This window comes from Carassius gibelio, chromosome B21, assembly GCF_023724105.1.
Source record: "Carassius gibelio isolate Cgi1373 ecotype wild population from Czech Republic chromosome B21, carGib1.2-hapl.c, whole genome shotgun sequence".
Classification (NCBI taxonomy): domain Eukaryota; kingdom Metazoa; phylum Chordata; class Actinopteri; order Cypriniformes; family Cyprinidae; genus Carassius; species Carassius gibelio.
Window position 1 is genome coordinate 19,427,862 of NC_068416.1, and position 12,984 is coordinate 19,440,845.

The 12,984-nt window shown below is 37.0% G+C and overlaps 1 protein-coding gene across 4 annotated transcripts in view; it reads right to left on the reverse strand.

Moving 5' to 3' along the window:
* Window positions 1-8,557, reverse strand: part of LOC127985863 (retinoic acid receptor RXR-alpha-A) — a 143,431-nt gene extending 134,874 nt beyond the window's left edge. The window contains exon 1 of one of the 4 annotated variants that reach the window (XM_052588060.1): window positions 8,345-8,557. In XM_052588060.1, coding sequence (XP_052444020.1) covers window positions 8,345-8,375 — 31 coding nt within the window. In that variant the 5' untranslated portion in view covers window positions 8,376-8,557. The remainder of the gene's footprint in view (window positions 1-8,344) is intronic. The other 3 variants (XM_052588062.1, XM_052588056.1, XM_052588058.1) reach the window with 3 other exon arrangements.
* Window positions 8,558-12,984: the final 4,427 nt, after the last annotated feature.

The following is a 12,984-nucleotide window of genomic DNA, read 5'->3' on the forward strand; positions in this document are numbered from 1 at the left end:
GATCGATTTTCTCTAACCCGTCATCTTCTGTCATTTTTGTGGGTCAAGGGGCCTGGATGCCTGTATATATATACATTTTTTTTCATATATTAATTCTACAGAAATGCATATAAAATAAAAAAAAACTAATGTACAAATACATATACATACATAAATACATTATGCTTCTCTGGAAGTCTATAAGCAGTCTCTTTCAATGAATGCATTTTTGTATATTCTTTATACAATGATTGGACATGCTTATAAATGGCTTTGCCACAAACAGCCAGTAACAAACTCACTGACAATGTTGATTTAGTTTGACGTTCATAATCTTGTTTCATGCAAATTACCATTTGTATACAGTATATTGCATAGTAAAGTTCTGAGCTTGGTTGATTATTTTCCTCGAGAAACTGAATTAATCTTCATACATACATTGTCATTGATAACTGACATCTGTCCACTCTTGAAAGGCAGTAGCTGCCACTGATCTTGTCAGAGCTTGTAGTTTCCCATGATGCCATGCACAGTCTCCAGACTCAGTGTTAAGATTCTGTTCACAAAGTGGGATTAATATAGAACTTTATGCCTGAATCTCACTAAGTAATGAAGTGATAAGTGAGCCACAAATTTACCACATGAGCTCTGTTTGGCAATATCTCTCTATGTGCTTATTCAAGTTTGGGAAGAATCACTCTGTGGTCTTCACTGGGTGCCTGCAGGGCTAACAGACACTGGATTTAACATTAACGAGGCAAGGCTTACCAGCCCATTTTAGCTACACACATTTCTTCACAGTAGATAAAATCTTTCAACAAATTTAAGCACAATACAAATGAGAGGTCACAAAGTAGAAATGCACGTCATTATGAATTTCAAAGCCGTCAGACCAAAAGGCTACTGAAACAGTGTAAGACTTGGCTGTCTAGAACTTTGCTTTGGAAATAAACACCCCTAAATGAAAATAAAGACACCAGCATAACCTAAAACTCACTATTTTCCACTGTGCTTTAAGTAAAGTCAACAAAGAGTCCGAATGTAATTTGAACCACTTTTGGACTGGCATTGCTTTATGGTAGAGGAGAACCGACACACATTCAGACATTTACAAGGGAAAATTACAGATCGATATATCAGCAAATGTAAAAGCTGTATACTTGTGGACAAACAAGCAGCTGAAAACTACTGGAGGCACTGAAGACTATGCAACATGACGCCTAAAATTGTAAGCTAGTTTTAACCCAGCTAGCTTCCAGATAGTCCAGCTTTGTCTAATTAAAGATCAGCTTGGTCAGTTTGGGAGATTGTCTATGACTAGCAAGCCATCTTAAGATTGGTTAAGATTTCTTTTTTTAACCAGCTAAGACTAACAAATTACCTTAAGACATCTGCTTTTTTTCTTTAAGTTTAATATACATACTTGCAAAATTTGTATGTGTATTGTTTAGTAGTATGCTATTTCAAGGGCAGCCACTGCATCCACTGGACAGGACGAGCCGAGTGTCTGAAATGCCCTTTTCTGACTGTAGAACACTGAATGTGCCATTACATTCTTCCCTTACAGTGGTTTCCCTCCTTCCCATATCCATTCTCAGCAATACTGAGCCAGCTAACCTTCCCAGAGACCAGCAGTCCTTGCTGTCATGGCACTTGGCAAGAGCTGAGTGTGAATTAGACATGACAGGGTCACTGCCTCCCAGAGTCTTAATCCTCAAGAGAGAAGAGCCAGACTACAGAATACAATTGGACACAAGCATAAACACAAATGTCAATTTGTACATCAATGAGTCGCTTCCTGTTGTTTCTATATATTCATAATGTTTTGATGCAAAAAACCAGCCAAAACAAAAGCCATATATTGTGTTGATGACAGCACACACACACACACACAGGTGCAGTCAAACGATTAATCGAATATATTCATATTCTTATATTATATATAAATATATTTAATATATAAACATAACATTTTAAAATGCGTTATATATATATATATGCATGCAATTGTTTCTATTTATATATACATAATAAGTATACACAGCATACACACATATATTATGTAAACACATTTATTTAATGCGATTAATCATTTGTCAGCAATAAAATATATATTGCATATATTAAATATTTACATGGATGTGTAATATATAAACAGTATATATTTGTTTGACAGCCCTTCGACCACCAGCAGTGATGATTACTGCGTCGAGGTTGAAGTGCTGCGAAGTGCTCTTCCGCCATACATCATAGTCACCATTTTTTTCCGCTTAGGAAATCACCACTGTATAGTTTGTGTCACCATACTTACTCATGTAACTGTGTTACTGTCTTTAAATAGGGAAAGCACTGAAGTGTTTGCTAACTTATAAAATTCATCCCTGTTTGGATCCTAAGGAATTAATGGTGCTAAATGCTAGCATAGTAGCGTCACGCGCAACAGCGATTAAAAGCACGCACTGAGACGGGATCAACTCATCTAAGTTGAGGGAAGAACATAGTGGAATATGGAAAAACTATGGCGTTTTCCTTTAAGTTATATTGAATGCAAAATATTTGTTTAATGTTTGTGTTTCAAGTAATTTGAATAAAATAAGCTACATAGTTCAGCAAGTAACCCTTGAAAAGATTATTCTTAAATATATTACTGAATTCAAATTTAATGGCCTCTTCTTCAGTCTGCATGTATTTCAAACCAGGCCACATAATATATTTGGAATTAAGCACTGGCCTCTAATTTAATTTCCTTTCAAATTTGGCAGCACTGCTGCATTAGTTCACTGTGATCAATACAAAGATGTCTGCACTACCAAAAAAAAAAAAAAGAAAAAGAAAATATAATAATTTTACTGTCTTCATTTCAAATTACATCATGCAGGAACATTAAAGTAAACTGTAGATAGATCCTGTTTCATTATTTATTGTTTCATAGACAGTAATCACTCTCAGACGACTTTGATGTGGTGAAAGCACTGCTCCTTCCCTTCCTGTTTCCCTTCCCTGCTAGCCGCACAGTCTAATTATTCAAAGAATAACTGTGATTTATTTGATTAAACAGCGTACGCTCTGAATTAAAAACAAAAAAATATACATTTTCAGTCGATTGGTTTGGTTTCAAATTAGTAAATTTTCAACCACTGTGGTTAAAAGCCAGTCTTCAATTCTCCTTGAATAATATTACGTCTTGTCTTTAAATAGGACATTTTTGTGCGGTATACCACAGTTTCTATTCCACTCTGGAAGACCCAGTGAATGCGTTCAAACAAAGCACATTTGGAAATCATTATGATTTAGTTGCTGAATGGAGCTAATGGATGGGAAACAGGGTTTAGGGGGTTTATAGGGAGGCTGATGAACATACTCAAAGAAGTCAGTTCATTAGTCTTGGCTGAAAGCAGCAAGCACACTCGTGCAATCATGGTGCAAAAGTGCTCACTGAGTGTGGTGTACCAAGCCAAACCAGAGAGTTTACACAACCTTAAAAGAGCAATCTACAGAGTGCTAAACACCACCTCACTGAATTTAAAGCATGTTCTGATGATAGTAAAGACAACCGCAGTGTACACACACAGGAGGAGTTTTACTTACAGCTTGAGGGGGACAAAAGCCACATCTGAAGTGGGAATAAAGCTTGTACAACGAAAACGTGTTTTTGAACTATGGGATCAAGGTTTGGTTGGTTAGTTCAGGTGCTGGAAGTTGTTAGGGTCGTGCATGATGAACGAACAGCACTTTTCTTACTTTCTAATCAAAACAGCAGTTAGCTCTGTGCTAAGCAACCAGCCTAAGCATTAAGCTAGCCAAAGGCTAAGCTTGTGAACCTATCCTGCCCCCCTTCACTTCCTGTCAACCAAATGCCTTATCAAAATAAAGACAAAAAATGTCCAAAATTTATTACATTGATTAAAATACTCTACTGTTTAAAAGTTTGGGGTCAGTAAGATATTTTAATGTTTTTGAAAGAAGTCTAATTTTCTTCTTTCTCGGCTGCATTTTTTTTAGCAAAAACAGCAATATTGTTACATTTTATTACAGTTTGGCTATTTAAAATATATATATATATATAAATATATTACTGTCACTTTAAATGAATATATAATTGCTAAATAAAATTAATAATGACTTAAAACCCCTTCTTTCCCAAACTTTTAAACAGTAGTGTCATTCGAGGAATTGGAAAATGTTAATGTACAGTATGAAGAACAAACAGTTGAATAGTTCAAGCAAAAATGAAAATGTTGTCATCATTTACTGACCCTCATGTCATACCAAACCTCTCTTTTGAAGAGAGAATTTTTAAGAACCAAACATTTGTTGGTCCCCACTGACTTCAATAGTAAGGAAAGAAATACTATGGAAGTCAATGGGGACCATCAACTGTTTGATAACCAGCATTAGTCAAAGTATCTTCTTGTATGTTCAACATGAGAAAGAAACTCATACAGGTTTGGAATGATGTGAGGGTAAGTAAATGATGAAATTTATTTCACTTTTGGGTGAACTACAATTTAACAGTAGAGTCAGTTTAGTGTGTTAAATGTTAGATGACACCAGTAATCTAAATTGTACACATAACTATCTAATTTCAACTGATACAATACATTTTAAATATTTCTAAATATCTACACATGGCATACAGAAATACTTCAAGTTCTCAAAGCGAATAGCTAAGAAAACTAATGCAGCTTTGCAGATAACATTCTAAAGCGTCTATCTCTGAATATCCAACAAATCAAATTAACATATATCAAACTTGTAAGATCTTTACTATGTAATAGTCACCTACTCATAGCCCAAGTTTGGGTGATATCAGAGTATGCATTCTGCAGTATAGTTAGACTGCGTGGAGGTTGAGCACCCATGCATGAAGGATGGTTTGGACTTTGCTGGCGTGATCTTCTGCCCCATGGATTGGCCGCATGACTCTCTCCTCCCACTCAGTGAAAGCCTGCATGGTGAGCTGTCAAAGTTTATTACAGTCACACACTTCCACGATCAATAGAGCCTCGTCCTGAGACATGCAGGGAGAAGGAAGGATGGTGAGAGAGGAAGAGAATGGCACTGAAAAGGGACACATGGGGCAGAGAGATCAAGGGTAGAGGATGTAGTGATAATTTGTTCATGCATCTTTTGCAGCATGCATTTCAAGACATCCAATCTCTGAGTCTATAGAAATGCACACTGTCTGAATTTCATAGAGACGTTATAAGGAACCATTAAGAACATCGTTCTAATATGCTGCAGACAAATCAACTGGTTAATGTTGGATCTGGCAAGGGAGCCCCTAAATGATTTTTTTTTAAAGAAAGGGCCTAGATTACACCCGACGGCATAAACATAAGGCCGAAATCTGCTCTGCATTTACGACAAAAACGGTAAGCTTTTGAAGCTATTCTTTTCTGCAAGCTCTGGCAGAGAGACAACCTTTCTTGCTTTCTAAGCCATGAAAAGGTCCAAGGGTGTGGCAAAGCTTCCACAGGCCTTCATCTGGGGTTTTGTGTAGTTGCCAATCTGATACTGTTGGCAGACGACTGTGTCACTTATGAGACAGCAGGATTTGTGTGGCTATGAGGCAGATGGAGAGATTTAGAGAGCTGCTAAACAGGAAAATGAGCTGACAAAGCACACCGAAGTCAAGCCCGGTCTAGACTGCAATCAAGAAATCTTTGTGAAATTATAGCCAGCTAATTCTTTAGCACACGACATGTGATAGCCAATGAGGATGATGAAAAGAGCTGATAATTATATGAATGAATTATATTGCCCTGCTGTCTAAACGAGGGTATGCCACGGAGTTCTGTTGTCAATAATAGACTGAACCAAAGGAAAATTGATTTTACCTTTACAATATTTTATATGCTTTATAATACATGTACAGTATAAAACCAGTAATATAGTGTGTATATTATAATGTCCAGTTTTATTTATTAATGAAGTGTGATTTATTCCTGTGAAGTCAAAACTGAATTTTCAAAAATGTCCAGTGTCAAATGGTCCTTTAGAAATCATGCACTGTAAATATTATTATTGTATTATTATAAATATTAGTATTTACTATTGGTGTTAAATTATTTGTAATGGATCTTCTTATCATCAGTTTTGAAAACTATAAGCACCAATGGAAACCATGATACATTTAATTATCTGATCAGTAATCACTTGATCAATGTAATGCACTCTTGCAATATATATAATATTATTAAATACTTACAATTATTTAACTTTTTTTCTTAAATCTTGTGTCTTTCGTATGATAGTGTACAGCAATTAGCTTCTTCTTTAAATATTATAGTATCTGTATTGTGTTTATTTTTATGTCAGAATGATTTTGTCACCAAAATATAGATAAACAAACCCCCACACACCCACACTATCCATCTGAACTTTGGCATATACTGACATGTGTATCTATAGGCCACAAATAATAGTTTTTCTTATTGGATCACTGCACCCACAACATGCATGTCTGGTCAATTATTCAGCTAAGGACTTGTGGTTGTTTTTTGCACCTGAAATGTTGCAAGACGACCCAAATCTATCTGCTTCAGTAATCTGACACAGACTTCAGTCCACATCTCACTATACAATTTAGCCCCTCCAACAATTTCCCCTCCATGCTAAAAATACTACTCAACTAAATGTTGATTGATAATTGAATGTAATGGTTAAAACAGAAAAAAGTGGTAGGTTAGGAAGCATTCCTCTCTCAAAGGGTGCCTTGTGACACCACTAATGGTGCTAGAATGAGTAAGATGCATTTGGAGGGTGTGAAAAGAACAGGGTGAGTTTGAAAGTAAGCAGGAATATAGAAATAGATTACCATTTTGTCTTGTCTTGTGTTTTGAATCTCTACGTTGCAATGCACAATTCATACCATTCCCTCTTAAAGGTCCAAATGCTATGTCCATCCGACATACAGCAGTTCAGTGTGAAGTGTGAAGCTACTATCGCCTCACAGAAAACAATCTCTGGCTTTAGCAACAGCAGTGGCCTACATTCCAAAGCGCTGTGCCAGGCCTGTTGCAAAATCAATACTCAACAGCCTCTCTTAACAAACACTCTGGCTCTTCCCAGTAGTATGAGAGCCACAGCCTGCCAAACCTCTGTCAGACTCATATTTTTGTGTTAAGATAGAATTCAGCATTTTCCTTTCTCTCTATTTTCTCTTTCTGTTTGTGCTAATGGATGAAATCCGTGGCCTTAGAGTGGTAGCAGAGCCAAACAGCCTGGCCTGCGGTCCAGCCATTACAAAAAACAGTGAGGATCAGCCTGTCCATGCTTGAAATGTTAAACCTGTGGTTATTTAGGTGGCTACACACAAAACACGCTATATTAGGACAAACCAGGGCACATAAATGTATAAGAGTATACATTTATTGCTCAAAAGAGCAGCAGCGGTTCGCCAACTAATATTTGCTACTCAGCCGAGTCCAAGATATTGCATTCAGGGCTCCTGCCAGGAGTGAAACCTGCACAGAAATATTTAGTATGCCAGAAGAATGACCTTTTTAAAGTCCAAGTAAAAACCAGCTCAGTCACCATCCAGTGGCATAAACCAACTTTATATGCCAACAATCACTTGCTGGAAAATACATCATCGCCTTGTGACACAGCTTTACGCTTGAATGCTTGAGTACTGTACAGTTTATCAAATGGTTTAAAAGGTTTCCAAGAAGCACTTTAATCCAGCTGCAATTATCACAAACATCCAAACATTTAGAGTGCAACAAAGTACTTAATTAAATGCAGATGTTATGATTATAATGGATAAATATAAGTGTTGCATAAAGCAACTTACTAATAAGGAAATATTCTGCGTTACATACACATTAAGTTCAAACATAAGCATTTGTGGCATAAAGTTGGTAATTTCAGCTACCTTATTTTCCTTATTAATAAAAAATGTATAAAAAAATATATCAAAAACCAAGTTTACAGCAAGGAACATACAATGGAAGTGAATAGGATCAGAAATCTAAAATTATAATTTCTTTGTTAAGTTGCAGACATAGTAGTTTTAGGGTTTGCAGCAATCCATTGTCATAGCAATATAGTTGTACAATTTTGTGCTTTTTCCCCCACACTGAAATCATGTGAACACATAGTCTTTTTATTGTTTACTGATTTGGCCCAATTACTTTCATTATAAGTGCCTCACTGTAACCCAAATTTCTGCTTTTTTTTTCAAATAAGTCACAATTAATTTCTGTGGTAACCAACATCACACCACAAAATGCTGTCAATTGAGCTTAACTACCGAACCGAGAAAATTCCTTAAAGCCCTGAATGCTGTAGGCAGGATAATTAAGTGCAATAAAAAGCCCATCGGAAAACAGTCTAACACATTGCAGCCTTTCAGACTCACCCATGTGCATATCAAGGCAGAAGGGATCCATGAGGAACAGCTACAGCTGATAGATGGTTTGTCTGAATGATGACGGGAGCTGTGCCAGCCTGCCGTGATCTCTTTAGAGAGCTTCTCTCCTCCTGACATGTACCTAGGACAAAACAAAAGGTTTCTTTGAGGCTCCTCTCAGAAACACACATCCATGAAGTACCTTTCCCCCCCTTCCGAGCAGTCATTTAAAGAATAGACTGTCCCCTGCTGCCGATCAATCTGTTAAGAACTCTCCATTCTCTTTGAATTAGGAAATCCTGGCTTTCTTCCACTGGAACGCTATCGAGAGTGAGCACTGCAGGATGGATTTCCAAAACAAGACTTTCTCATGCCAAGTGGCACCTTTGTGTACAATTGAATTCCAGTAATGTCTGTTTCTCTGTTTGTTTTAGGTCCATGCAATGCAATTGCATGTCTACACCTTGCAACCGAAGATTTCAAGATATGATTAAATCAGACATGCTTGTGCCATTCAAGCTGCTTTTTAATTACTAAGAAGAAATATATATATATATATATATATATATATATATATATATATATATATATATATATATATATATATATGATAAACTACAGTGATGTGAAGCCTGTGGAAGTAAATGTATATTTACCTTGTCAATAACATGAATGGGAACTGGGTCTAACATGCACCAAAACAGGCAGCAAGTATTATTATATAAATGTACATACTGGGTGAAGTTTCCATATATTACTCATAATACTGAAGTTTGGTCTGTACCTTAAGCAAAGACATATTAAGACATATGACTTAGAATATACAAGAATGAACCAGATTTATAGACATAGTATGTTTTTTTGTCATTTTGGACAAAGACAACATAATGCATTTCTTCTTTAACACAAAAACAGGATATAAATACTCTGCTATGAAGTACTCTTAATAAAAGAATGAAAAAAAAAAACCTAATATCTAAATAGACACGTGCATCAAAAATCAAGCTGGCCTATGCAAAAGTTAGATGAAAGAGAAGAAAATCAATCCTGCGCATGAAACCATGAATCCGGAAAAGCACTCAAAAATGGCCATAACAGAGTACATTTGCTGCATAATATTTCAACCTCCAAATGAGGCAATTAACTAAATCGCCTTGTCTTGACAACGTAATAAGGCAAGTGGGAGGAGCGGCCCAGCAGAGATGCTTACGGCCGGCTTGACCCCAGACCAGTCATCGCTCCGTTCATAAGAGCACTTCAGTCACTGGCCGTGTAACCGCACTCACCAATGGAGAGGACAAATGGGCCACTTTAATAACCAGAAATGATTCAGGAAAAAGGCTTAACGTGACAGTTAGAGAGTAAAAAGACACATTCAACAATCCATCATCAGCAGAGGAAAATGGAGGAGGGAATTAGGTTTTGTGTTAGTTATCACATGACTCAGCATTCAGCACATTTGTTATTGTGCATGATTGACCTTGCAGCTTATCTTTAGGTCCAGAAGGATTTTTGGGCATTTTCTGCTCTGATTTTGAAAGAGAAAAACTGTGTCAATAATTCACTTCCTGTGTGTCCAGATGGGTGTTTCTTAGATGTCCATGAGCAAGGGCTGCAGGGGTGCTCGTATGTCACCTGAAGGTTGTGTAGGTACAGTATCCATCAGTGCCATCTGCTGTTTGCATAACATGACAAAAGAAAGAGGGTCAGTAAACAATCACAAATGACCATTCTGTTGCTTCATGTATACTGTATGATTTCAAACTTCTTTTACTTTGGCATTATTATATTTATTTCTTGGCTTGTCACGTTCCAGTCTTTCTTCAGAAATGTCCATTAGAGATATTTCAGTATCTAAAGAGGTTTGTTGACATCATTAGCCGTTTTGACCTTTCATGAATGACCCACATCATGTAAGGATTTAATTAAAGAGTCAATGCTCCGGCATTTTCTGTACAGTTTGTACCCTAAAGTAAAGGAAAAACAACCCAAGTTGCATTGTTGACCGCTATTTGTCATCACTCTCGATACCCCCTGAAATTACATTATTTTTCATCTTAAGAATTTTAAGAGGGTTGAAAATGGACAAAATTACACAAGATTCTCTGAGTGCAGCCACACAGAATGAAAATGATGATGTTTGAGCAGAACTAAAGTAAGCTAAAGTAAGGGTTGTGTGCCAGTGCAAGGCCTACATTTTGTATTTCTTATTGTCAGGGTGTTTTGACCAGTTGTAGTCTAGTTGACACGTTCAAATACAGTCGAACTACAATCACATTATTTAGATCCAAGTCCAACTTCACAAAAATTAAAATTTTAGCCAGGCCAGACTAAAACATGTACAAGGCATTTAAAAAAAAGACAGCTCAATTGTAATTGTTGTTTTTGTTTAAAGCTATACTGTACCAGTGTTTTTTTTTTTAAGTAATACTGTCACAATGTCCAGCTGGAGTGCCAATGAGCTCTTCTAGAGGGCACCCCATACAGTACCTTTACAATTAAAAATAGTTTTACCACACCTAGGAACTGATTGCACTCACAGCTGAGTGCATTCAGGAGGACTTTAAATGGTCATATGATGTTGCTAAAAAGAACATTGTAATAATTGTAATAATGTGTTCATGCGGTTTAAGGTAAAAAAAAAAAAAAAAAAAAAAACACATTATTTACCAAATCATGTATATTATTGTTGCTCCTCTATGCCCCGACTTTTTGAAACATACAGATTTTTTCAAATCTCATCGTTCTGAAAAGCGAGGTGTACACTTATTGGCCAGCTATCCAGTGTGTTGTGATTGGCCGAATACCTCCCCTTACCATACTGTGATGCCGTGTCTCGGCCGGTTCTGGCACAATGAGACAAAACCAATAAAACCCATTATAAATGAGGTATTTGTTGCATCCAGTGGGGACATAATTACCGATTATAATGACTTATACTGTATTTTAATGTGTTGTGTTTCATATCGTGCCAAGTAGACATAAATCCATGTCTGTATTTGTGATCTGAGAAATGTCAAACAACAAGCAATACTCTACACTGCTCAAAACTCCCGTCTGAATTGTCAGTGGCAAATTCTTTAAATATAAAAAACATACTTACAGGTTGTGAGTCAGAAGTGCCAGACTGTCCTTGCAAAGTTGTAACTGCCCCACTTTATAGAAACAGGCTTTGTGTGTATACAGCATTGTAGTCTACTCTCCCAGGATCAGGAAACAGTCCTCCATAAAATGCGCAGCACACATATGAATATTTGGGTTGAACTGTTCTGGAACAGTGCGTCTAAATATAACTTAACCATTGATTTCTAGTTGTGTCCTCTTTTGGAAGGCCAAACAAAGTGTCACACGACGGGCTTGAATGAAGAACGGACGGCGTACTTGAGAATGGCGTGGCTGGCAGGCTTGTGGCAACCACATGTGATGAGGCATGACAAAGCAGATGTCGTTCTCTTTTGGAAGGCTAAACAAAGTAGTTTCACTTTCACAACAAAACAGTCTCTACAACATTGCAGCAACTACAATACTACAGTGAGAATAAAAGTTATGCCTTCATTTTTTGTGTAGACATTTGGGCGGTGTTATGCAAATCTTCCCACGCAGTGTCGTTGACATATGGGGGCATGTTTAAACGAGCCATTTTAGGAGGCATTTAGGAGACTTTAGTCTTTGCAGCTTCAGGGATCTTATCTATGCACAAACATCTTGTAGCACTTCAAAGAGAAAGGAAAACTTTAAATGGCATCATATGACCCCTTTAAAAGATGCACACAAACACTCATACATTGTGAAGTCTTGTTTAACTGGTAGCGGACACTACTAAACATTTGTTTCTATTGCCATTGCCATTGCCATTGCCTTAACTTGTTTTTGACCTTGGACTGTTTCTCTGTCTATTGTGATTCCTTGCTGCCTGACCTGACCATTGCTCATTTTGGATTACTCTTCTGCTTTGCCCTGGAAATTACTGTTTGCTGGTGTTGTACCCTGCCTGTTTGAATAAAATGGTAAATGGACTGCATTTATATAGCACTTTCAACAGACCACATGGCCATCCAAAGCAATTTACAACTTGCCTCACATTCACACACCTACTGCGGTGTCTGCCATACAAGGCGCCATGCAGCTCGTCGGGAGCAGCTGGGGTTAGGTGTCTTGCTCAAGGACACCTCGACACTTGGTCAGGTGGAGCCGGGGATCAAACCACCAACCTTCCGGTTTGTAGACAACCTACATGAACCACTGAGCCACTGCCGCTCCCCACTAAAAGGTTGCACTCAATTTATAAAAGCATACATTAAATTAAAAGTAACTGCAAAGACTTTAATGTTTTTTGAAAAAAAATCTAATGCTTTTTGTTTAAAAAAAAAACACTGAAACTTTTAAACTTTTGAACTTTTAAAAAAGCATAACTTTACATATAACTTTGTTCTTACCTGCTGTACAAACATTTTTCCCATTTAGAACCTTTGACACTGCTATGGGGAAATAAATGACCAGTAAAGCTTGTTTTTTAACAATGCTTTTGGATTTTTCATCCAACTAAATGGGAAAATGTAACTGATTGCCAAAGCCTAAGCTGGTGCATGGTGGTCCAGCGTTCAAAGTAAGTTTTTGACTTTGTGATAAATGTTTGGATATCCGTCAAG